This window comes from Canis lupus, chromosome 4 (assembly GCF_003254725.2).
Source record: "Canis lupus dingo isolate Sandy chromosome 4, ASM325472v2, whole genome shotgun sequence".
Lineage (NCBI taxonomy): Eukaryota > Metazoa > Chordata > Mammalia > Carnivora > Canidae > Canis > Canis lupus.
This window is the reverse complement of record NC_064246.1, coordinates 23,685,479-23,713,213: the sequence shown is the minus strand read 5'-3', so window position 1 is coordinate 23,713,213 and position 27,735 is coordinate 23,685,479. Positions and strand designations below refer to the sequence as shown.

Sequence of the window (27,735 nt, the reverse complement as noted above, 5' to 3'; positions counted from 1 at the left end):
TCACCAGCAATTTGGAATGTGACAATAACACTTAGAAGTAACCAAGTTTGTCTTGTCTTTTCTGGAACTGCTGATGCTGAAAATTTAGAAATAGCTGAAGAGCCATTACTATCAATAAGGTTCAGTAGTCACTTTCTCAACATGTTATGGACTATAAATGTTACATGTCAGAACTCTGCAACAGTTAAGCCTGTACTCATTTAATCACACTCCTGGAAAATGAAAGGGACTTCAAAACTAGTCTAACCTTCAGGTGGTATATCAATGACTTCTAATTCAGTGAACATGCAAACAAAAATTCATTTAATTCTGAAACGGAAGAAGAATACTAGGCAAAAACTAAAGGAATCTGAATAATGCATACTTTAAGATGTATTAATACTGGTTTATGAATTATAACAAATGTACCAATCTAATGTAACATGTTAACAATAGGGAAAATGGGGTTGGGGTATAAATGGGAATTGTGTGTAAAATCTTAGTTTCCTGTAAATCCAAAACTGTTTAAAAATAGAACTTATTGTTTAAAATCCATTTAAAACTCTGCAACATGGGATCCCTGGGTGGCGCAGCGGTTTGGCGCCTGCCTTTGGCCCAGGGCGTGATCCCGGAGACCTGGGATCGAATCCCACATCGGGCTCCCGGTGCATGGAGCCTGCTTCTCCCTCTGCCTGTGTCTCTGCCTCTCTCTCTCTCTGTGTGACTATCATAAATAAATAAAAATTAAAAAAAAAAAAAACTCTGCAACATAATCTACAGATTATAATACACCTGCTAAACTCCTCTCAGAATGCAATCCAAATGCATTTTAAGAGCTGTTAGACACCTACGCATGCATACATGCATACACACACACACACTTTCCATCTATGGGCTTAGAGACTTAGATATATGAGGGAAACATTTTGTCTATGCTGATTTTGGTTTTCCCCCAGCTGTAAAATTATGAACAAGGCTCAGGCTTCCTTTTTTCTTCCAACTAACCTAAAGTATTAGGAGTATATCCTGTAAGCGCTTAATGATTCATTAAGAAGCAATCCCCCATGGGATCCCTGGGTGGCTCAGTGGTTTAGCACCTGCCTTCAGCTCAGGGCCTGATCCTGGAGACCTGGGATCGAGTCCCACGTCAGGCTCCCTGCATGGAGCCTGCTCCTCCCTCTGCATATGTCTCTGCCTCTCTCTCTCTCTCTCATGGAACCTGCTCCTCCCTCTGCCTCTCTCTCTCTCTCTCTCTCTCTCATGAATAAATAAATAAAATAAAAATTTTAAAAAAGCAATCCCCCAGTTAATCTTCAAACAATAAGAGCATCCAAACTCCAAGTAATATCAATTCTCCAATAAATCACATCTTTGTGGTGGAAATCATTGAGTCTTTGATTTTACTTTAGAGGGAATAAAGGGAAAAGGCTATGCCTTACAGCTAGTAGGGAAAACAAGCAGCCCTAGTATGGTATGAGACCTAGTGGAAGGACGCTGGGCAAAGAGGCAAGAGATCTAGCTTCCAGCTTCAGTTCCACCACTCATCTCCTCTGTGATCCTTGAATATTTCCCTGAATATCTCTGATCCTCAATTTCCATGATCTCAAGTCCATTTTAACTTTATTATTTGTTCCATGAATCAAGAGGTCCTTTAGTGGGACACCTGGGTGGCTCAGCAGTTGAGCATCTGCCTTCGGCTCAGGGCATGATCCCAGAGTCTGGGATCAAGTCCCGCATCGAGCTCCCTTCAGGGAGCCTGCTTCTCCCTCTGCCTGTGTCTCTGCCTCTCTCTGTTTCTCTCATGAATAAATAAATAAAATCTTAAAAAAAAAAAAAAAGAGGTCCTTTAGTTATCATTTCTTGACTATGCCAGATATTCTAGTTAATTCTTTTATCTTTATCTGTTCTATAAAATTTTTAAAGCACCTAGAAAAAAAACCAATATCCTGTCATAAAATGAATGTTTATTTCTACCAGGGTATATACGGTGGGGGGATACAATGAGTGAAAGATAAGAAGTTGAACAGCCATCATAGCTTTCCATTCCATTAACCTTGTGTGTGTGTGTGTGTGTGTGTGTGTGTATTTACTTGCTAATCAGCATTATGACACAGGTTTTGACTTTCCCTTTAGAAGACTAACTGAATTCACCTGTAGTTCCAGCAAGTTTATATCTAAACACAACCTTAAGCTTGGTTCTTCTATAGAAGGAGTTGGAACACTTTTTCTTAAAAAGCTAGATAGTGGGATCCCTGGGTGGCGCAGCGGTTTGGCGCCTGCCTTTGGCCCAGGGCGTGATCCTGGAGACCCGGGATCGAATCCCACATCGGGCTCCCGGTGCATGGAGCCTGCTTCTCCCTCTGCCTGTGTCTCTGCCTCTCTCTCTCTCTCTCTCTCTCTGTGACTATCATAAATAAATAAAAATTAAAAAAAAAAAAAAAAAGCTAGATAGTTTGGGGCACCTGGGTGGCTCAGTTGGCTGGGCATCCAATTCTTGGTTTCGGCTTACGTCATTATCTCAGGGTTATGAGACTGGAACCCCTCAACTGGCTCCACACTCAGTGGAGAGTTTGCTCAGGAGAGTCTCTTTCCCTCTGACCCTCTTCCCCCCAACTCACGAGCTCTCTCATACATGTGCAATGCTCTTTTGCTCTCCCAAATAAGTAAATAAATCTTAAAAAAAAAAAAAAGCCAGATAGTTTAGACTTTGTGAATCATATGATCTCTGTCACAATTCAACTTTGCTATTGTAGTGCAAAAGCATACATAGATGGGTGTGTGTTCCAATAAAACTTTATTCAAAAAAATCAAGGGATGGCCTTGGCTGTAATTTGTCAAATGCTGTTCTAATATCGAGGGCAGAAAAATCAACTGGCAAGACAGATTTTGTAAAACCACATGAGTTCACACTAATATAAACTGTTTTGTTTGCAGGGACAGAATGTTTATGAATCATGATCTTCACATACCTGAGAATGTTCAAGTTTCCCCTGCGTGAACAGGTCACATCACCAATACCTAAGACAGAGCAGGAAAACACTCTCCCTTATATGGTTGTTATGACATAACAGGGGATGTGTTAATTTATATAGGCAAAATTTACAAGGTGACCTGCAAAAGTAAAATACCAGGTTTTAGCAACTTCAGCAATAACAGAAACCCAAACCCGATTAATGCCAACCACCACTTTTTCTATATATTAAGCTAAACTAATTCAGGTAAATGTCAAGATCACTGACTTTCCTGGGAGAGCTGTTCTGTTTCCATGCAACCCAGTTGGTTTAAACCAGCAGACCCTTGGTCATCCATAATCTGCTAAATTTCAAAAGGCCAGATTAACTGTTTGAGCTAACACAGATGTCCTGATTCACTATGGGATGGGACAGGGGTGGCTCATCAACATACATGGATTAATTAGGCCAAGATCAGATCTATCATCTCTTAGGGTCTATCCTGATAAAAATGTACCATTCTGTGAGTCACCTTGCTAATAAATTCAACTCCATGTTAGCTACCAGGTGTTCAATAGCAGGCTGGAGCAAAGAGCCAGCCCACAAGGATCAAGCAAGTGCCTTTTTAAAAACTAATCTTAAGAAGTTCCTCTACATGGCTTTGCAAAGTAAGCAAAAACCATGCCAAATAGTAAAAAAGGCACTTACTTGACTCCCACAGGCCAGCTCCACACTCTAGCAGCTAAGATGTCACTGGCATGGTACATGGTAGAAACGATATCTTGTCAACCACTGTAGAAATGGTAAAGACCTAAAAGAATAGAAAAAAGTAAAGTCAATGTCAAAGGTAAAGGCTCTCCTGAGCCTGCTGACATGGATATCTCAGCATATGACAACAAAGAAAAGAAAGCTTGAAAAGATGTTGTTTAGGACACTTTTAGCTGCTACAAGTGACCTTTCAGACAAGAGGGAACTTTTGAAAGAATATTAACTGTAACCTAGAATAAATCCAGAAGGTTATGAGAGACTCTCAAATATACATTTTTCCCAGAGAAAGAAAGTATTGAATCTTTGATAAGCTCACACAGATGTATAATTGAGAATCTGAAGCAACAATTCATAGACCTATAATATCTTTAGAAATAGTTTTAGAGAAGTGAAATTTTTTCACTCATCTCTATGCTTCTAGCGTTTAAAAAAATGGAATGCTAGTCAACAATGAAGAAATGAAGAAGAAATATTTAAGATTTTTTTTAAGTAATCTCTACACCCAACATGTGAACATAGAACCCTGAAATCAAGATTTGCATGCTCTACCAACTGAGCTAGGCAGGTACCCCTTTTCTTTTTTAAACAACAAACATTTTTTAAAACTGAAGGGGACCCTGGGAATAGAAGTCTCAGATTACTCCTATTCATTTCGAATTTTCACTAGTTTCAGAAACAAATGGACAAAACTTAGAATCCTTGGTGCACTTAAAAAAAAAAAAAATTAATTCATTTACCTAGCCACAGAACCCCCTGGTTTAGGAGTTTTGTTTCAGAATCCTTGACTTGAGGGTACCAAGGTGACTCAGTTGATTAAGCATCTGCCTTTGGCTCAGGTCATGACCCAGGGTTCTAGGATGGAGCTGGAAACATTTCAGGCTCTCTGCTCAGTGGGATGTCTGCTTCTTCCTTTCCCTCTGCCCCTTCCTTCCCACTCATGCTCTCTCTTTCAAATATGTAAATAAAATCTTTTTTTTAAAAAATGCTTGACTTTTGGGAAACTTAATCAGGGATCATTCAAAAACCAACAATAACAATTTTTTTTCTCCAAAACAACAATTTAAAAAAAGAGCCTGGGGGATCCCTGGGTGGCGCAGTGGTTTAGCGCCTGCCTTTGGCCCAGGGCGTGATCCTGGAGACCCGGGACCGAGTCCCACGTCGGGCTCCCGGTGCATGGAGCCTGCTTCTCCCTCTGCTTGTGTCTCTGCCTCTCTCTCTCTCTCTGTGACTATCATAAATAAATAAATAAAAATTAAAAAAAAAAAAAAAAAAAAAAAAAAAAAAAAAGAGCCTGTTCAGATACCACTACCTCTTTTCATAATATCTACACTATTTGTGGGTAAAATAATTTGTGAATAAAAAATTGTGACTTGCAAGAAGAGCAGCAATAGTGAAAAAACAAAATCACTCTCAATAATCAGTTAATTCTCAATTCTTAATTCTCGATACTTTTTTTTTTTCCATCTAATCATTCCAAATCCTCCTCCAAAAAATTTTTTTTCATTATCTCCTCTTTTATTTGCAGGTCCCTTCAGCATCCTTTCCCTCAGAACCAGAATGGAAGAAATGAACAGCAACTGAATTTAATCATTCTTGAGGCAACAGAATCTCTCCAATAAGAAAAAGCAAAAATAATTTTTCATTATAAATAAGTTTTAGCCAAAAGACTATTCTTGCACTATTTCCTAATTCAAATATGCTTAAAGTTGGATCACCTTTTTAACAGACAGTCTGATGATTCAAATTGCCCAGGCCTCAATTAATTTAATTAGAATGGGATATTCACTGTTAATGGCATATTTGGCCAGACTACATCTTGTGTGCCTAGCTCACATATTCTTCTTAATTTTGGATTGTGTTTGCCTTGCCTGAGCTACTGTCCCTGGAAAGCATCCCATGTATTAGTGTTTCCCTTGCTGCATCAGCATTTCTGGTTAAAGCACAATAGCAAACCATTTGGAGGGAAGGCCTTAACAGAATTCTGTACTATGTATTCTGAAACATTATCCAAATCATTATCAAAAATCTTGCAGGTGAAAAGACAATGATATGAAATTGGAAGAAAAAAATTTTACCAGAGATTGCGTACAATCTGATGACTACAAAGTAAAGGCTACTCAATGGCAAATACATATATAAGGTTTATTATTAAAACAAATACTTATTTCACATCAACTATCTACCTCAAAAAGAGTACTTCCCTTCCCTCATTCCTAGACTTTGTTTTTCCTCTGCTCCATAAAATCATGACACAAAAACAGTCTTTTTACCATTTAAGGCACATAAGCTTTTTACAAAAGAAAGCAGTCCCAAACTGCAAATTATTCCAAACACACATGAAAGAAACAATGAATAAAGACCACCAAGTTTCCTTCCACAGTTTGTCTGCACTTTACAAGTCTGAGCATTTTTATAGAGCAAACCAAGTTTTTGCTGCAGCAGCTCAATCCCACATGAGCTTGCAGTATTACAGCAGATACTGTTCTGCATTTTGCACAAGACATGTTCATCTGTGTAATGAAAACATTCTTCTTCTTCTCTTTCTCTCCAAAAGTACAAAGAATTTTCCCAGGAATATGATAAATGAGTACATTTCACACCAAAAAGGGGGGGAAAAAACCACATTTCTAATCTACTTTTAAAATGACATAATAAATTCCTCTTTTCCTGTCCTCCCAAAATAATCAGCTAAAAAGACGCTCAGTCAACAAAAGAATGGTTAAACATGAGAAATAGAGAATGAAACACCATAAAACAGTTAAGAATGAATGAACCAGAACTACATGTATCAACTACATATTTTTTAGAGCATTTAAGCAAAAAGAACAAATTATGTAACTATATACAGTGTAAAATCTTCTAAGTGAGGTTTAAAACATACTTACAGTACTATGCAACACTGACAGATAGATAGAGCAAAAGCATAAATACATGCATGGTAATGGTAAATACCAAATTGGAAAGGACGGTACTTTTGGGAGACAGGACAAGAAATAGGGCTGAGGAAGGATATTTGGGATAGCAATTATAGTTATCCTGTTTAATTTTTCAAGCTAAAAGAAATAAGCATTATATACATTTTTATAGACATGCTATACTTCATACTTTAAAAATAAACTTTTCACCTTGTAAGTTTAACTGAATACAATGTCATTGTCTTATGAAGGAACCCCCATCATCACCCCCAAAAAACCCCTGGTGATGGAATGCCCTTTACACCTGAGCTTTAAGAGACAGCTCATCAGTGCTGACCTGTATTTTCTTCCACTAATGTGCTACTTTCTGATGCTGGCTGTGATGTGACTTTCAGATCCATAACTCAGGGCCTCAGCCAGCTGGTCTCTACTTCTAATCTTACCAAGAATACTTTTTTTAGGCAGGAAATCTGCTAGAGTTCCCTTTCATTTTTCCCCTTTTTACTGCTAAAAGCTCTAGCAATCATTAAAAAAAAAAAAGTCATTACGTATTTAAAGCTCACCCGACTTTGCGGCACTTGGCCAAGCTAGGAACTTGATTTCATTCTGAATCAATGTAGAATGAGATGTTAAAATTAATAAAAGTACTAGTTGCAGTTCAATTTTCCGTCTAATAAATGAATATTCCAAAATTCTGTAATTGTATACTACAATTGTTTTACCATCTCAACCATGTTTAGACAACATTTTGTTTTGAAGCTTAAGTCAGAGCTGGAAACAAAAAAAAAAGTCACTTTTGGAGGGGGTGTACTTGCTTTAGAAAGTACAAAATAAATTACTAACATGCATACATGTAACGAGACATTCACCCAAAGCATTCCCTTGGGATCCCTTCAAAAGAGAAAAACAGAACAAAACAAAATCAATATCACCTCTTCAGGATCAGAAAACTTTTTTTCCTGTCTATTCAGCAGCTTCTAGCACCGCATGCAAAGATCAGAGAAAGAGGGACAAGAAAGAGAAACTGATAGAGACAGACATAAACTGGTATTCTCCAATTTACAAAACAAATGTAATTCCATCAAGAGCAAATCAGAAACTTCCAATCTTCTCATTAGGTTTTTACTATTTCTCCTACTCCATTCAATCTATCCTTAAATACTTCTTTGACGTATTCTGACATCCATATTCTGTTTTAAAATGAAAAATAGGTTTTATCACACTTGGCTACTTGCCACAGCCCTGCTTCATGGCAGCTAGCAGAATGCTGGCAGTGCAAGACACAGGATACAGTGGGGGCAGGATGGAAATACGGAAGATTAGTTCCAAAATAAACACCTCCAAAAATCTGTCATCTTTGGAAATATATACATGTAGGGAATCTGGAGTTGGCAGTACCTCTTTCAAAGAGTTCCTTTAAAGCCCAGCCCTTCACCCTTCTCCTCCACCTGCCCCAAATACTTGCCAGGCAGATACATGTGTCAATTTCTTAAATCACTTACAACACAAAAGCACTACAATATTTTTCCATCACTATTTTTACTTAGCGTTTTCTAAAGTCCTGCTGGTTTCAGCATAATCTGGGAACTCTTTTAAAATGATTTGCTGAAAAAAAAAATGATTTGCTGCTGCGTGAATCTTTTATTTATTTATTTATTTATTTATTTATTTATTTTTTGTTTTTGTTTTGGTTTTTTTTGCGTGAATCTTTTATAAAAGTAATTCCTTCTTCACATTTCCATGATTCCCATCACTGTATTATCTAGGCACAGAGAACGAGATGAACTGTAGATGCATTATTCACAGGGTTGAAGAATTTAGACAATGGTCTCTAGGACTTTTTAACTCACTGCCTCTCATTTATCCAACACTGTATTAGGCTGGGGAGAATGGACTACTATGAGCAGCTAATCACCTGAGGTTTTCACATTCAAAATTCCTGTAGTGTAATAACAAAGGAAAACAGAAACATTTTCTGTTTCAGACTAGCAACCCACAACTCAGAATTAACAAATTATTAGAACAGTCCATCTTAGCTCAGCACTATATGAACTGCTTTTTTCCTTTTCCTGTCGCTCACAACTCTCTGGATTCCCCACCACATCTTCACCTCTTCCCTACAGCCTTGATAGTTTGGATTGGACTAAAGGCATAATGAACTGTTGAAGAGGAATGCAGGGTAAATTGTCTATCAAGATATCAGAAGTAATTATGCAAACTGTCATGAAAAGGAAATGGAAGCTATTTTTCGTCACTAAGCCCTTGACCCTTGTGAGAATAAGCAAATATACTTGGGTTTATGATTTTATACAAGCCCCCCTATCATGAAATAACATAAAAATTACTTATAAAGTATTATTGAAAATGATATATGTCTTAGAATAAGAAAGCCCTTTAAGCTCACCTGATTAAGCATCCTTATTTAACTGACCAAAAACATTAAGACCAAAGAGGTATAAGCCATTTGCCCAAGGTCAAACAGCAAGTTAAGAGAAATGAACAGAATCCAGACTCCTATTGTATCACATGGCACCTAATCCTCTTCAATCAATAACTTACTTTTAGTTTAGTGAATAACACACACACACTTACTTTTAGTTTAGTGAATAACACACACACACACATACACACACACACCCCTCTCACTTCCATCTCTTCTTTTATCTAACTATCTCAGAAAACTAATAAAAAATTCTGTGATGGTACAACAATCCTTTATTCCCACAGATTTCAAAAGGCTCACTACAGGACAAATACACTCTTCTGACAAAGTAGAGGGATCCCTGGGTGGCGCAGCGGTTTGGCGCCTGTCTTTGGCCCGGGGCGCAATCCTGGAGACCCGGGATCAAATCCCACGTTGGGCTCCCGGTGCATGGAGCCTGCTCCTCCCTCTGCCTGTGTCTCTGCCTCTCTCTCTCTCTCTCTCTCTGTGACTATCATAAATAAATAAAAATTTAAAAAAAATTCTGACAAAGTAGATATTGTAATGGCTTTAAAAAATTGTCATAGCCGGGGCTCCTGGGTGGCTCAGTTGGTTAAGTGGCTGACTCTTGATTTCAGTTCAGGTCATGATCTTGGGATCGTGGGGTAGGGCTCAGGGCAGAGTCTGATTGAGATGCTCTTTCCCCCTCCCTCTGCCCCTCCTCCTGCTCACTCACATGCATGCACTCTCTCAAATAAAGTATTAACAGAAAACAAAAAATTGTTACGATTGTCAAATACTTACCTCTGTATTATAATACCTAGAAGTCCAAAGAATATGTGCTTTCTGAATAAAGCAATCCAGTGAGTCAAATAAAATACTAAAGAATTACTTGTTCTTGATTATTATGTAGTTTTATTTTTTATACTTCTCTTGAGAAATGGGTGGCAGAAGCTGTAGGAATCTCATATCTTCATTTCTAATGTGAAAAGGGAGGTTGCTAAAATTTTAAGAAAAGGTGCTTAGAAAATGACTAGGTTTTTGTTTGCTTCAAATATAAAAGACCATCATACATACAATGCTCAGTATTCCCTAATGGTAAACAAATATTACAAAAATGGAAAGCTGAAGAGAACACAAAGGAAATTACTCAAAAATATTCCTCTAACGTAATGTGAAGTTTCTGCTTTGAAAGAGTATAATACACAGAACACACACTCTTCAACAAAGATTTGTTGAGTGCTCATCATGTTTTATAAACTTTTTCCATACTGGCGCACAAATCTTTCAGATTCAGATGGATGGGATTGGGGATGGAGGCAGGAAAATGGGAATAAGGTGGGCATCTGCTTCAATATATAAATTTAAAAATCACTAAACCAGATCAGCACATTTTCACATACAAAAGTAGAGGTACAGAAAAGACAACAATGAAACATACTTAACTTGACTGTAAAAAGAAACACACAGAGAAGGTCCAGAAACAAAGTTTCAGCACCTGAGTATTAATAGAATCAGAAAGCCCCTGAAATGAATTGCCTTTCTCCAAGGTACTAGCTGAGTGACAGTCCACGTCCAATCAAGTTCTATCAATTCTATTTCCTATTTAGGTCTATTTCCTAAATCTGCCTTCTCTCTATTCCTTTTCTCTATCCCTAATGCTACTGTCCTCATTCGAACATCCTCTGCCTGGCCCATTAAGATGTTCCTTACTGGGGGCGCCTGGGTGGCTCAGTGGTTGAGCATCAGCCTTCAGCTCAGGGCGTGATCCAGGGGTCCAGGGATCAAGTCCCACATTGGGCTTCCTACGCGGAGCCTGCTTCTCCCTCTGCCTGTGTCTCTGCCTCTCTCCATCTCTCTCTGTGTCTCTCATGAATAAATAAATAAATAATTTTTTAAAAAGTAAGAGTCATACAGAAAACTTCCTAATCATCTATCTTAATCCAGAAATTAAAAAAATAAATAAATAAAGATGTCCCTTACTAGTGGGGTGCCTGGGTGGCTCAGTTGGTTAAGGGTCTGCTTTAGGCTCAGGTCATGATACCAGGTCCCCGGATCAAGTCCTGCATTAGGCTCCCTAACCCTACTCTGCAGAGAGCTGCTTCTCCCTCTGCCTTTGCCTGCTGCTCCCCTTTCCTGTGCTGTGTCAAATGAATAATAAAATCTTAAAAAAAGAGATGTCCCTTACTGGCCTCTTGGCTTTTCTGGTCCCATCATCCTCTCCAATCAAGCCTTCACACAGCTGCTATTGTAACCTACCAAAAAGCACAAACCTGATCATGTGATTCACCAAACTGAAATTCTTCAGACACTGATTGACCAGCAGTATTTTTCCAAATTATGGATTAAATTGTGGAATCAATTTAAGTGGGTCCCAACCAGTATTTCTTCAACAAAACAGCACAGAAACTATGTATGCCTCATACATAGTAAAAATATTGTTCCGTGAAACTTCTACTTTTACGCACACATGCACATTCTGGGTCATGATATAAAATGTATTTCTACTGTGGGCTGAGTTTAAAAAAAAACTACTGACCTACATAATAAAATTCCAACTCCTTCACAAGTCCCTTCACAGTCTGATTCCCTCACCATAGCACACTAGTTAAGAGACAGACTCTGGAGCCAGATCGCATGGGTTTATTTTCCAGGTATGCCAGTCGCAGCTGTGTGATCCTGAACAAGTCATTTACTGAGTGTCACTTACCAGCTGTGATCCTGGGCAAATCAACCAATCTGAGGGGAACTCAGTTTCACAATCTATAAAAGGAGGATAGTAACAGTACCTACCCACAGCATGTGGGTATTTAAGTGAAATTATCTATGTTAAATTTGTAACACATGATGCACTTAATATTAATTATTATTGGTATCACTACTACTGACCAGCCTAATATGTGATTATTCTTGCCCATACTCCAGTTATAACAAACTACTGGCCATTTCTCAAATACATCTTCTTCCCTCATACTGTCATGTCAGATGTTGGTCCCATCTAGAATGTGAACCACACCTTTCCAGTCCCCAGCACATTATATGTCCTCCTATTTCTGCCTAAATGAGGCCGCCCCTATGAAGCCTTCCCCAGTTCTCTTGAGTAGGTCTAAATGTTCTCACTGAGCCTCTGTAAGGGGAGCATTAACTAGTTACAGTCTTGCTTGTCAGTGTCTTCTAGCCAAACTGTGACCTCTTTGGACTACCTCAGAGGCATCTCTCTTTTCCAGCACAGCATCTTTCAAACAGTAGTTCAACAGATATTTTCTGAATGACTCCAGGTTACTTACCCTTACTAGGTCTTTATTTTCTCATATGTACCATAGGGGTAGAGTTTTGCCTGAACAGTTGTTGTAGAGTATACTAGACAATGTTATAAAAGTGATATAGAGGCAATGCTCAACAATGGGTGGGACTTAATAGAATCCTTTGCTAAATTACAAAGATCCTAAGGAAGCAATACCTTAGACCCTTAGTAGCTAATACCTGGAGGAAAGGATGGAGAAAGAGATTTAAGAAATGTAGTCAGAAAAATGGTGAACTCTCTTGGAAGAAAACTATAGTAGATGCTTGAAAAAAAAAAAAAAAAAACATGGCTGAAGGAGAAGACAAAGGGAAGGAGGCCCCACACAAATACCCTGCCAGGCTGAGACTTAAATTCACCTCCAAAACATGTCTTGTCCACCTTTGTATCCCTCGCATTAAAACAGTTTATGACACTTAAGAAAAAATGAACCTCAATGTCTTCATCTATAAAACTGGGATAATAATGACTCTCATAGGGTTATGGTGAGAATTAAATGAGGTAACACAATGCCCTCAGAGCTTAGATGCTTTCTCCTCTATCTACTCCTCTACATACACATCAGGTAGTTCAAGCTAACCTATTTGCTGTCCTGTTAATTTGACAAATTATCAGTCACATTAACTTTCTCTAAAGTTCAAAGCAGATATTAATACTCTTAAACATCCTATAATACCACTTACTATAGATAAGAAGCATATGTAGCCTCTCTTAGAAGGCAAAAAAGAAGTCTAAAGGATCTTGTAATCCATGAGGCAGTACAGTTTAAGACTACATTGGAGACTGTCCTCTAGACTCCCTCATACACATAATAGATTTCTCACCAATTCTCTGGTGATTATTACAAATGCTCCCCAAACAATAAAGTAGACAATAAAGAGAAAAACTAAAAACTTCAGTAACAAAGTATAAAGGGTAAACACCCCACTCTTCTGATTAATACTAACAATGTCCTTAAAGAACCTTTGGAAAAGTCTCTTATTTTTAAGAGAGATGTCAAAATGCAATGTCATATTTTCCATTTTTTCCAGAACTGCATTAGGAAAAGTTCAGTTTTAGCATGCTATTAGACCCAGCTGGTGATGTAATTTACCAAGTTATATTTTTATCAAAAGAGATTCAAGCCTGTACACAGTTTATACGTCAATAACTCACTAAACTTAATAAAATTACTTTGCTTGAAGTCAACTTTTACATTACACAAGCTCTCTCACTGCAAGCATTTAACAAAGTGCAGTGAAATAATTAAATGGACAGTTTCTCTTGTGTGTTCAATATGCAGAGGACAACTTTTTTTTTTTTTTTTTAAACACATGTCATCAAGCTTGACCTAAATCAGGGAGTAATTATTCAAGATTGGGTTTGAGATAAGTCACTTACTGAAAAAATATGGCCCCAACTCACTTTTTTAAAACCCACAACTGTGTAATTTTGTTGGAAAAGAACTGAATGTGAAGGCCAGCAGATGGGGAAGCCATTTTCAGCTCTGTAGTAACTTGTTGGCCTACCAAGGAAAAAGCCATTTCACCACTCTTGCACTGGTTCCTTAACCTACGGTCTTTTTGAGCTCTAAAGTCTATGATTCTTTTAAGTACATGTCCTCCATGGTAACATCGTAAGTTTTCCTAATAACATGTTACTCCAGTAGTTGTAAAATACCCATGAGCCATGATATAGTATTAATCAGTCAAATAAAGAATAGAGGATTCCCTTTTGTTGAGTGACTATCTCAAGATCTTGAAGAGTAGTGTTATCCTTAATCACAAAAAAGGAAAAAAAAAAAAAAAAACAGTAATTTTTAAGGAAATCCACAGAGGTACAAAGCTATAATATAAAAAAGAAACAAGTGGTGCCTGGATGGCTCAGTTGGTCAAGTTTTCAACTCTTGATTTAGGCTCAGGTCATGATCTCGGGGTCCTAGAATTGAGTCCTGCATCAGGCTCAATGCTCAGCAGGGAGTCTGCTTGAGCATTCTTCTTCTGCCTCTGCCCCTCACTCCTGTTTTCTCTAAGTAAAGAAATCTTTAAAACAACAACAACACTTCTGCCGTTATTCAGATAATGGTATCAATAAAGTGCTATTGCAAAGACCATGACCACTCTGGATTTCAAACATGAGGCAGCCCTAAAACCAAAACTGATTTTTGTTATGTTTGCATACACCAATCTTGATGCTGCATTTTCTACTTAGATTTCCTCTTGGACTCAAGTTCCATAAAGCATAAAATAGAGCCCCTTGGGACTTAGAAAAGGTCAAATAATCGTAATCTGTTAAATAAGTCCGAATTTACTCAAATTTTTTGTGGGGTACAAAATAAGCATGATTTTAATATAAATAAAAGGATGGTTGCAGAGTGCCTGGGTGGCTCAATTAAGTCGCCTCAGGTCATGGTCTCCGGGTCCTGGAATCAAGCCCCACATGAGGCTCCCTACTCAGTGGAGAGTCTGCTTCTCCCTCTGCCCCCAACCCAGACTCTCTCTCTCTCAAATAAATAAAATCTTAAAAAAAAAAAAAAAAAAAAAAGGATAGTTGCTTCCTTAAAAACAAATCTGCTCTTGGAACTAATTTAACACCATGTGTCAACTACACTTCAACAGAAAATAATAATAGTAAATTTTAAAAGTTTGCTCTAAACATTTATCCAGAACCATCAAAATCTTAGTTTTGTAGTAAACTAAAACAATAAAAATGCTAGAACCTGATTCAATCATATATTTCTATTAATCTGGGTATTAATCATACTTTTGCTGGGCTTTGGGCAGGAAGCAAGTACTACCATAGAGCCAATCCAAAGGTACTCACTCTGTGCATTAGTCTACCATAAAGAAGTATAATATACAAAGACAGCACTGGCAATACCAAAGTTAAAGCAATTACCCAAATGTGGCTACCTAAGCAACAGTCCATTAAACAAGTCACACTGGTGACAGGGGGGTGGGTGGGTAGATGAGCATACCTTTACACTGGCAAGCAGACAAAAAGGTGCATATTCAATTAATGCACGTCTGAGTGTCACCTATATACCGAGCATTGTGTTGGCGTCTATGAGAGACAAAAATCCAGTATCTCCTTACCTCCCCTGTAAGATAAGGAACCCACAAATGAAATATTTAGATAACAAGACAAGTCAGTGTCAATCTGTGTCCTGCTAATAATAAATCCTATCAGAATTTAGACAGGACAGAATAGAACCAAAGAAAGGGATTAAGAGCCAGGAATCACGTAAATTAAGATTCTGATGAGGAAGATCTTGAATCCACCTCCACTTAAAGAATTTTAATCTCAGGGGCATCTTGGTTGTTCAGTCAGTTAAGCATCTGCCTTTGGCTCAGGTCATGATTTCATGGTCCTGGGATCTACTAGGATCCTCTACCTCTCTGTACCAGGTATCTCTACTTCTCTGTCAACAGGGAGCCTGCTTCTCCCTCTCCCTCTGCTTCTCCCTGTCTTGTGTGTGAGCACACTCTCTCTCAAATACATAAATAAAATATTTTAAAAAAGAATTTTATTTTTTTTAAAGATTGATTGATTGACTGATTTATGATAGACAGAGAGAGAGAGAGAGAGAGAGAGAGAGGCAGAGACACAGGAGGAGGGAGAAGCAGGCTCCATGCCGGGAGCCCAACGTGGGACTCGATCTCGGGACCCCAGGATCGCGCCCTAGGCCAAAGGCAGGTGCTAAACCGCTGAGCCACCCAGGGATCCCCTAAAAAAAGAATTTTAACCTCAGATGTAATTAACCACAAACATAACCTAGTAAGTCACTTCCCTCATTCCCATTAGACCTGTTTCCTCATCTGTAAAGTGAAGAGGTTAGACTCAAAGCGGAGTAGTCGTAGGTCACAGTCTCTAACCTGAAATGGACCTTAGAGGTTAGAGGAGTTGATTAGGACTGAAATCCAGTTGCAAGAACTGCATAAACATTTATTTTTTTTGTTTTGTTTTGTTTAATTTTTATTTACTTATGATAGAGAGAGAGAGAGGCAGAGACACAGGCAGAGGGAGAAGCAGGCTCCATGCACCGGGAGCCTGATGTGGGATTCGATCCCGGGTCTCCAGGATCGTGCCCTGGGCCAAAGGCAGGCGCCAAACCGCTGCGCCACCCAGGGATCCCTGCATAAACATTTAGTATAGTTATATGGAACACTGGACTAAATACAGTGGGGTATTTGTGCTGGGATCGATCTGGCTAAGTAAGACTGGCCAGACCATGAGAAACCCAATTAGAGAACTGGTACTTGCTACTGTGGCAGGTAATGGAACCTCAGTTCAAGCTGTCAGGTTAAAGTAAAATGCTATCACTGCCAAAGAACTATATAATGTGTAAAACAGACAGGGACAGCCACAAACTCTAAAAATCCAATGACACACTTAAGCAAGATATTTAGTAATTCGGCACAGCCGTTGACCACTAAGAAATATTAACAGTCAGGCTTTCATAATCAGAGGTGAGACAGTTAGCAAAGCAATTACCCAGCTCACAATGAAAGGCAGTTCCCCCTCAAAAAATTACCCTTGAAAATAGCAGCCACCTTCACTAACCACACAGAAAGGCATGCAACAAACATTTAAATAAGTCTTGGTTACAGTCACAAGCTGAGGAGCAGTAACAGGCTCTTCATACAAGAAAGGAAAAATTACACTAGATGGTGCTAAAAATATTGAATAAGCCTCTGAACCTTTATTTCTATTTACTTAGTTGAATGATCTTTTAATGAGGAAGGTGGGGAAGGGACAAGTTCTGTTTTATAACTTCGAAACCCCATTTACCAATGCGCTGATCTGTACTGCTTTGAACTCATTCTGTAAACTTGGAAGAGATTTCAAAACACATTCCTCTCAAGCAAAAAAATTAACCAGCACCATAATTGGTTATGTCCCCCTGGCTCTAATTTACCGTACCTACTACACCAGAACAAAAGTGGCACAAGCTGGGCTTGTGATCTAGTCCAATGCAGAGTGCCATCTGCTGCACATGCACAGGATGTGTGCCCTATGCAAGATTCAACCTTAGTATCTCTCAGGGACCTTTGTAAGAGCAAGTTGTCTGTTCCCATATTTGCCTCAGACAACAGCTATGCCTCAAAAACACCTACTTACAGGAGAATTCCCATTCGTGGGACTTTAAAATACCAATACTATCCTAACAAACAACAATTTTGTAAAGGAGGAGAGCTATGAAGGAGCAACCGCACTTTATAACGAAAAGAACACGATAAAGAGGTCAGGATATCTGGGATGGGTGGGAATCCTAAAACTGTTGCATATTAGCCGTGTAATCCTAGACAAGTCCTTCCCCTTTTCTGGGCCTCAATTCCAGGCATAAAATGTCAAGAGTTAAACAGATCTCTAAGAGATACCTTTCAAATGGAGTCTTGTGAGGAATCATAGAATAACAGATGGAGACAGCTATATACGGGATGGCTTCAGAGCAAGCGTAGAAAGAGGGGGAAAAAAACTGTTTACATATTTTAAATAATCAGGTACAACTTTTTTCAAAATTGTACAATTCTAAGTTCATTTACAAGTCAACATTCCCATGATAACACTTCAGCCCTTCAGAAATAGCACTTCACTTTAACTGTTCTTTCAGTTACAAATTCAGCACATCACTTTTACCCACCCCAGAATAGCACAGAAGAACACTTTCATGAAGTACCCACACAAGGAAGACACTCACAGCCTGACAGATTCGCATAGTGGAAAATATACAAGGCACAAATTTAAAAATGCTAAATGAATACCACACCCAAACAGCCTTAGAAAACAAACTGCCCAAAGTCAAAAGGTGTATTAGCAAAATACAGGGATAAAGACAACTCGGGAAGTCTTGAAACGATTTGAGGGAAGAGGGTAATGCCATCAGATATGGGGGAGGCTTTATGTTTTTAGGAAAATAAAACACATAAATGGAGGCTATGAAACATGCGGATCTAAACTGAACTGTGGGGGGAAAAGCTCGGCTCTCACCCAAAAGCTTCAGCAAAGCAATATGTCAGTATGCCAAATACGAAGTACAAATCTTCACAAGAATGAGGATAGGATCCATACATATGACTAATAATAACAGTATCATCTTGCATTTGCAGAGCATTAGTTCTTTTCATAGCTCTTTCAGACACTTGGGTTTAGGCTGTCACCAGTCTTGGGGTATCCTCTCTGAAAACCCCCAGGCCAGTTTCCTCCCAGGAGCTACGTGGCCAGAGTAAGGCAGGTGGATGGATGTACTTGGGCTGAGCTCTGAAGGTACTAGTGTCTGCTCTCAGGCCGTCTTGCAGGGATTCTCTCCTGACCACACTCTACATACAACTCAGCCCTAGGAAATAAAATCTACACTCCTCCTCTCACCGTGGGCCAGGGACCAACACACAGCGGGGTCTACAAAGTCCAAGGAGAGAGAACCGGTCAAGAAGTCCATACCAAGGCCATCTCTTACCATCGAAAAGAAAAAAAAAAAAGAAGAAGAATAAAGAAGGAAATCCCAATCGCTCCCAAATACACCCCAAAAGGCTGTTCAAACAGAAACTCTCCTTCGTTGCCAGCCAATGAGCTCCAGCAATAACTGGTTAATGCAAACCACCAAATGCCTGCCTCTGCGAACAACTTGCAACAGTCGCTCTGCCTCCGCCCGCTGCGCACCCCCGGGGGCTCTCCAGGCCGGCGCGAGGGACCCCCGACGACCTCCCGCGACCCGCGGGGACGGAGCCCGCCTCCCGAGGCAATGCAGCACCCGCCGCGAGGGGGCTGCTCCCCGAGCCCACGCACGCAGGAAGTCACGGAGGGGGATAAAGTTTGATCATCCCTCTCGCCCGTCGCCGGGGTCCCGGGCTGCCCCCCGCTCGGCCGCTCTCCGGACACCGACGGCAGGCGGCCGCGGCAACTCAGGACACCCCAACGCGCCCGGAGGAGGGGGAAAGGGGACAACTTGCACGGGGCTCAGTTCACGAGCAACGGGGCAGAGCTGTTTTAAAAAAAAAAAAAGGGGGGGGGGACCGAGATCGCGGAGCAGCCGGTTGAGAGGTTCAAGTCCCGTCCCTTCCCCGCCCCGGTGCCCCGGGTCCTGCGGGAACATCCCCGCCATCGCCCCTCCTCCCCCTCCTCCTCCTCCTCCCCCTCCTCCTCCTCCTCCACTCGGCTTCCTCCGCCCCCCCTCCCGCCCTGGTCGCCGCCGCAGGCGCCTGAAGGGCACGGCGGCTCCTCGGTGCCCGGCAAGCTCGGGAGCGGCCGCGAGTTGGGGGAACTGCCCGCTGCCCCGGCGGCCTGCCCGCCGGCGGCTCCCACACGCCAGCGCCGCCCCGCCCTCCCCGGAGCCGCCGGGCGCGCTCGCTCACCGTCCGGTGGTGCTGCTGCTGCCGGTGGCGGCTGACGCCCAGCCCCGGGAAGCAGCCGGCAGTCAGCGCTCCGCAGCCGCCGGCGCCCCCGCCGCCGCCCCGGGAGGAGAGGAGCAGCAGGAGCGATCTACCTGCGGCGGCCGCCATCTCTCAACTGGAAACGGCGCCGACCCAGGCAGCGCAGCGGACGGCCGGGGCGGAGCTAAGGCCCGTCACTCAGCGGCGCCGGGCCAACCGCCGCCCGCGGCTGAGTGGAGGAGGCGGGGCTTCCTGCAAGGCCCAATCGACAGGCGGGAGAACCACACTTGAGGCTGCCTGTCACTTCCAGAGTTACCTATTGTGGGACCTAGTCAATTACGGGCAAATTCTAAGGAACCCGTAATCGGCACCGGAGCCCCTCGGCACGGCAGCTGTAGAGAGACAGGGCATGTTGGGTTCGGCTAATCCTCTCCAAGGATAGAGCTGCGATAAGGGTGACTGGGGGGTCATATTCGTGCTAAGCTTTGCACTTTGGGAGTGTTCTAAGTTGGCAAAACGTGAACCCAATTAGTAAATCATTAAACTAGGGATGCTGGAACTCTCAGTGACACGCCCAGAGTTATCGTTCCTGACGTGACTGATGGTATTTGGATATGCTGAAATTAACCCGACGTCAAAGGGAGATCTAATGACCGTGAAATGTAGCATGATACAGGAGGGGTTAGAATGCTTGTGATATCAAAGTCCCAGAATGAGTGCACGCCATCAGAGTGAATTAACACACCTATCTACATTTCAGATACTCGATTCGTTTTTACAGCACCTTTTAGACTGATACTCTTACACTCTCCAGAAGGAATAATCGTGTTATTACCATCTTTGACCCTATGCACACTTATTAAACTATGGAAACAGAACACGTTGGCAATGTAATCGAAGTCATGTGAAGGTTATTTTAATGAATTTTGATCATTTAGATAAGCTGGCCGTTAGGATACACTTTGGAATAATTCTTGATCTCTCTCTCTCTCTCTCTTTTTAAAGGTTTTCTTATTTATTCATGAGAGACACAAGGAGAGAGGCAGAGACATAGGCAGAGGGAGAAGCAGGCTCGCAACTTGGTCCCCGGACCCCAGGATCATGATCTGTACCAAAGGCAGATGCTCAACCACTGAGCCATCCAGCTGCCCCATCGATCACTTCCTCTCGAAAAATACTTCATTTTCCCCCAAGGAACAAGATCATAATGAAAGCTCATTAAAGACTGTGAAAGAAGTATTTCCTTAGAAGAGGATTTCCTAAAAATAAAAAAAAATAAAAATAAATTTTAAAAAAGAGGATTTCCTTGCTGTTATTATAAACTGGATAGTCCTCACATCTTTTAAAATCTGAAACAGAAAAACAGTTTAATAAGGAGCTAAAAGTACTAATCTAGATTTTGGAAAACATCTTGGTAGTGTAGCCTTAGGTGATCAAGCTGAAACAAACAAAAATATATCACACACAGTTCTACTGTATCACTTGTTCTAATAATATTTCCTTTAAGGCTTCACTGAAATGGTACTTGTTTGGCCAAGAATTGCTAAATAATGAAGTGGAGCTTTTGGTTTGTTCAATCCTCCCACCCCACCCCAGAACAGTAAAATGACTGGCTTCTTTAGGTGAGAATATCACACCACTCACCCAAAAGGCATGTATTGCCCAACAAGTGGAACCTGAGAGCTCAAGAATGCGATGAGGCCGTCCCACCCCTGCCATTCAACAGCTGCACACACTAATCCTCCTTGATGGAAATCTGTGACATTCCTGGAACAACTTCCCTTACAATCATTTTCTGCCCATCTATATTTATCCTATCGGCACGTTATGTATTTACCTGTGCTGTGCCATTTCCTCCTTCTTACTAGGATTACCATGAATTTTACTTTTTTTATTTTCTATGCCTTTGCCATATCTGGCTATGAATCAAGATTGTCCCTCCATCTCCATCTTATACTTTGAGAAGTTCTACTGGAATTGTCTTTCTCCTATTCTTCCAAATACAGAAATTAGACATGCATCCTGCAGTTCTGAGATTTAGTCCTGTGCATTTGCAAAAGAAGCACAATAAATAGGGTTTTTTTTTTTAACTGCATAAACCTGAAACTAGAGGGATTACCAAAAGCTTCCTTCTTATTTACCAAAAGATGTCATCTTTTATCTACCAAGATAAAAACCATCGATGCACCCCAGGTAGGCTGTGTAATTTGAGGGTCCACTGACTGAACTGAGTTCTAATAATCCAGGACTAGAAATTAAGCAAACATCAATTACCTCCTCGCAGAGAAAGTCTTTTCCATAGCTGCAAAGGATATTTCTCACATTAGTTGGTTGGCCAGGCCCCATAATAAGAAAGTGTAGATAGCTCAACAGAAAGTATCCTCATTCCTAAAAAAATAAGTAATAAATTACCTATGAAGGAAAGGAAATTAATATTCATTGAGTACCTGCTATGCCAGGCACTGTGCTGATCACAAAATAATATTTTCATAAAAAATGGCAAGGTAATCATGAAAAACTTCAAAACATCATAACTTTTGAGGATTAAAAAATTGAGGAAAACGGGATCCCTGGGTGGCGCAGCTGTTTGGCGCCTGCCTTTGGCCCAGGGCGTGATTCTGGAGACTCGGGATCGAATCCCACATCGGGCTCCCGGTGCATGGAGCCTGCTTCTTCCTCTGCCTGTGTCTCTGCCTCTCTCTCTCTCTCTCTCGGTGACTATCATAAATAAATTAAAATTTTAAAAATTAAAAAAAAAATTGAGGAAAACCTCAATGTTTTCTAACAGGGAATTTGTTAATACGAGACTAATCCTATTACAGAATATTATACAACCATTAACAAAATGAATTATCCCATCTATACTTTAAAGAAGTAATAATGCAGTACAGATGAACCTTTTAAAAGTTATTTATATGCATAAAAGTTACTTATATATATTTGTATATGTTATATATATATATTTCAGATACAGAGTGACTTCTGGAAAAAGTCATGTTAACTCTGGGGACTTTTGAGGGGTAGCTACCCTTTTGAATTTCCCATCTGCATGTTATTTTTATCATTTTAAAAACATGGTCACTGCAATCTACACGGCCACAGAGTTGTTTTCTGTGCCAATCTTAAAACAGGTTGATCTTTTTTTAGCTAAAACTAATCAGAACAGATTTCCTGGAGCATGAAACTCTAACTAGGCTCCCTACTAAAATGTACACGGAAGTCAGCTCCCAATTATGACTCAACTCAATGGAGTATTTGCCTAAAAGCTTTCCAGAATAGCCAAGATAGGTGATGCACACAGTTCATTGACATGGGCAAGAAATCATGACAGGGATCTGCTTAGAGGTCTGGGGGCTGTGTTTCATTGTTCACAGATGGTGTGAATTGTTATGCAAGTAAGATCAGCAATTCTTAAAGAATAGAGAAAAAGTATGATGTAAGTATAATAGTAAAAAAGGAGAGCAAGAGGAGGAAGAGTTTTACCGTCAAATATTTACCATGTCATAAATCACAGCCTAGATCTGTTTTCTGGTTATTTGGGGTTCACTATTTTCCCAGGTGTCATTATTCCCATTTCTCTACCCCTACCCATCTGCAACCATCTCACCATCGCTACCACTCCCATTCCCATGACATCTTCACTTCTGTAATCTTTTATGTTTTTTCTTCAGCTTCTCTGGGCCAGAAACATTTCTAGTTAAGTGTAGCCAAGAAGGGCTGAACTCCTCATAAACCCCACCACATATTCTTTCCTGTCTACATTTACATCTAGTCTCACTTCATTGAACACACAGTTTTTTCCACCCTTATTTTTATTTCTCTCCTCTTCTTATTCCAATATTCCCATCCCCCTTACTCTAATAGAAACTGCAACCTTACACTGGATTATGTACATAATTTACATACATAATTTACATTGATATATTTACATGTGACCTCTTAAAATTTTTGTATGGCAGGAGTCTCATGCCCTGGCCTCCAAAGAATGACTGACTCCATATTCATTTTGTTAACTCAGCGACCCCATAATCTAAATTCTTTTAGATCAGGAACATCAATCTGCAAGTTCTCTTCTATCAAGAGCAGGACACCAGGAAAACACTGAGTTGAAAAGGGTAGGGCTTGTTCAAATAGGACTGTCGTTATTCGTGTTTCTCAAGATCTGAGAGGTTGGCAGCAAGCATTAACGCTGTCCCTTCTGTGTTGGATTGGCTGTGCCTTCCTACAGCCTTTGCTATTTACTAGACCTTTGGAGCCAGGAAGTCTTTTGCCTCTATCTGAAGCGATTCAAAGGGGCAGAGCACTAATTTTGCACTCAAATAAACCACACACCTCCACAGGATTTCAGCACTCATTCTTATGGAACCAAACACCATTCCAGAGTAGCCAAAAGTGTCAAAAGATCACAAGAACATTCTCTAACAATGTTATAGCAAAATTCCGAATTGGTAAAGTACTCCCCTCTCTCAGCAATCTCTAGGTATTTACTACTTATACCCTGAAAATGCCCTGACATTTCAACCTCCAGCTCTGCTCCTGCTGTCCCTATAAGCCACCTGTTCCACCTTTTGAAGACCAGCTTTACCTCCTCTGAGAGTCAACGTTCAGGTAAAAGTAAACTCTCATAGTTGATGGTTTGACTTTGTATCATAGTACTTTCATGCTTGATGTGAGCTGATCTGACAATGAGGTCGGCCACACTCCCTTGGTTATCAGACCTATGTGATTAGACTAATCTCGTTGCCTGGGCCACAGTCCCCTTCTCTCATCTTCTAAGTATAATTTGTATCAAAATTATTTGTGTTACTATATTTCTCTTACAGAACTCTTCCAGGTTAGTGTTGCCAATCTGGCAAACTCATTTAAGCTAACTCTTTAGACGATAAGTACTTCTTGGATTGCCTCTTTTACACAACATTTAAATTTATAGGACCCTCCCAATGCTGAGAGCCAAAATATTTTCACAAAGTATGGCAGGCTTCACAAAATTATTCTGGGGTGAGATAGTCCATTAAAAGTCTTCAAAAATTCATTAATACCAAGCCACATTAGTCTACCTACTTCAAGGTCAGATTTGTCTTTACATTATGCCGAATGTTGCCCAAATTTCAGCTCCTCTGAAACCAAACAAATTTCGTGTCAAATGCTATATTCATTCTTCACTTTGACATCATGCATATAATCTTCATCAGTACTTATTTATATGTGAACACATAAAGACTCTGGGCTGTGGGTAGCACTTGGTAGGAGGCAGAGGGTGGAGGAAGCTGTGGGCGTGAGACTGGTCACTGCCAGTTAACAACAGGTGCGAATGCTGCTCTTTAAATTTAGCCATTGCACTTGGCATCTTGTCTCTCAGCCGTCACTTATGGCAACCACAGCTGATTTGGAAAGGATCAAGGAAAGAATGACAGAAAGGGTCACCTTTATTAAAAGCCAGAGAGAAAAAGCACTTTGTTCTCTTTTATTTAATAAAAGCTAGCCTAAGAAATAAAAAGCAGCATGAGACTTGGGAAGTGTAAAAACAGCTTAAAAGAATGAAAAGGGGAAGAAAATTATTCAAAGAGATAGCAATTATTAACAAATCATTCTTAATTAGGCACTTTAAAAGCCATTCAAGCTGCCAAAACTTGGGAGCAAAATTATTTAAAATGTGGGTAGAGACTCAGAAAATAATTACTATTAATTGGGAGTTGGGATAAGAGAAAGGGAAAAGACCTGGATGAGAATAATTCATTTATTCATTCATTTGATCAGTCAGTCAAGAAAAATATATCAAATGCCTCTTATGTGCCAGGCAACATATGCCAGGAGAAACTTTCTAAAATTTACATGTTTTGCATCATATAGTACTTTTTTCTAAAATGCTCATCCTAACCTTGAAACAAGATCAATTCTTCCCATAACTTTGCAATCAAACACTTATAGATCATTTGAAAGAATTAGAAAGATCCCTTGAGTTATCTTGGAGTCTCTATATAATATAAATTTAAAACAGACTACCAATGTAATAAACCACTCCACCCACCAAAATTAGTAAGAAGACATATGAAAAAAATGTAGTTGTTGTCATTGTGTAGTAGGGTACAATGCTTTTTCTTTTTTTAAATAAAACCATTTTTTAAGACTTATTTATTTATTTATTGTAGAGAGAGAAAATGAGAGATAGTATGAGTGGGAGGGGCAAAGGGAGAGGGAAAGAGAATCTCAGGCAGACTCCATGCTGAGCTCAGAGCCCAATTTGGTGACTTGCTCCTAGAACCTTGAAATCATGACCTGAGCTGAAACCAAGAGTCAGACGCCTAACCAACTGCACCACCCAGGTGCCTCAGTAGAGTACAATTCTAGTTTCTGACTAGTTCATTGCCTAGAATATAAAGAAAATTTCCATCTTAGGGAATTATAAGAAGACATTTCGTTTCTTCCTTCATGCCTTGTTTGGCTAAGATATATAGATTAGGTTGAAAAGGTCCCTTTGGCTTTTCTAGCATCAGAGAGAATAACTCCTTTAATAGACTTGTTAAAATTAAACAAGATTTATAGCATCTATAGGTGCTCTAAGGCTCTGAAGCAATCAGATCTATTAACTATTCAATCAAAACATGATCATTATTAAGAGGGTATTTTCACATAATACCACCAGATTATAAACCTAAAATAGCATGAGTAAAGGTCCTAATTCAAAATCCTGGGTTAGGGACGCCTGGGTGGCTCAGCAGTTGAGAGTCTGCCTTCGGCTCACAGCGTGATCCTGAAGTCCCTGGATGGAATCCTACATTGGGCTCCCTGGATGGAGCCTGTTTCTCCCTCTGCCTCTCTCTCTCTCTCTCTCTTTCTCTCTCTCATGAATAAATAAATAAAATCTTTTTTTAAAAAATCCTGGGTTAGGGATCCCTGGGTGGCGCAGCGGTTTGGCGCCTGCCTTTGGCCCAGGGCACGATCCTGGAGACCCAGGATCGAATCCCACGTCAGGCTCCCGGTGCATGGAGCCTGCTTCTCCCTCTGCCTGTGTCTCTGCCTCTCTCTCCCTCTCTCTGTGTGACTATCATAAATAAATAAAAATTAAAAAAAAATCCTGGGTTAATTTGGAATATTTCCCATGATATTTTATAATTATTTTAATTCCCATGATGAAGAACTCACTGAGGAGGATGTGAAAAAGATTGTAAAGATTTGAGGATTCTTTTAAAATAGACCTTTGCTACTTTCTTACCAATTTTGTGTTTGGGAAGATGAAAAAATATGAGCATAGACAATAATTTCCTGTTTGCAGACATGAGTCCTTCTCCGAGAAACAGATTTGGGAGGTGAAGGAATCTTGTTAAATCAAATTTTACATATAGGTTAATAGTAAGCAGGACAACTTTGAAAGTAAAACCCTAGCCATTAGTCATTTCCGGAATGGATTCCTTAGGATGGTAGCTCCCAATATTTGTTCCATCTTTGCAAATAAATTTGTAACACATGGCTATCATAAACAATAGCTTACTCAATAATAGCAAATAAATAATAGCATCTCAATAAATAAGATGGACTTTGGCTCCTACAAAATTCAAAGTGTGTTAGTTGTAACTACATTGTGCCCAAATATCTCCTTGTATTAGAGGATCTGAAATATTTCTCAAATTTAATAAAAGAGTTTATTCTGTAACTACAATTAATGGCTATCCCTGAGTTCCAAGAAATTCATTCCTTATTTCAAGGAGTTACCACAGCCAACAAACCAACAAAAGAATCTGGCCTCACAAGCTTACCATATAAGAAGAGATAAGGGAAATAGAAGAGTATTGTAGGAGGGCATTTTACCTATTTTTAAGGATCTGGGAAGGGTTCTCAGGAGATCCCTCTGGTTGAAATCTGACAGATTAGTAGGAGTAAATGCCAGAGGGAGAATAGTGAGATATGATACCAAAGAGGCAAAGAGAATCAGTTACATAGCATCTTATAAACCATATTAGGGGATCCCTGGGTGGCGCAGCAGTTTGGCGCCTGCCTTTGGCCCAGGGCGCGATCCTGGAGACCCAGGATCGAATCCCACATTGGGCTCCCG

General features: G+C 40.1%; 1 protein-coding gene across 6 annotated transcripts in view; it reads right to left on the bottom strand.

The window, feature by feature from the left end:
* The window catches only part of MCU (mitochondrial calcium uniporter), a 218,225-nt gene that overhangs the window by 179,577 nt on the left and 10,913 nt on the right, over positions 1-27,735 (bottom strand). For 2 of the 6 annotated variants that reach the window (XM_025435492.3, XM_035715230.2), the window contains exon 1: positions 19,668-19,846. The exons of 3 other annotated variants lie outside the window; for them this stretch is intronic. In XM_025435492.3, coding sequence (XP_025291277.1) covers positions 19,668-19,814 — 147 coding nt within the window. In that variant the 5' untranslated portion in view covers positions 19,815-19,846. Of the gene's footprint in view, positions 1-19,667; positions 19,847-27,735 lie in introns of those variants that run through there. One more of the 6 variants, XM_025435491.3, reaches the window with a different exon arrangement.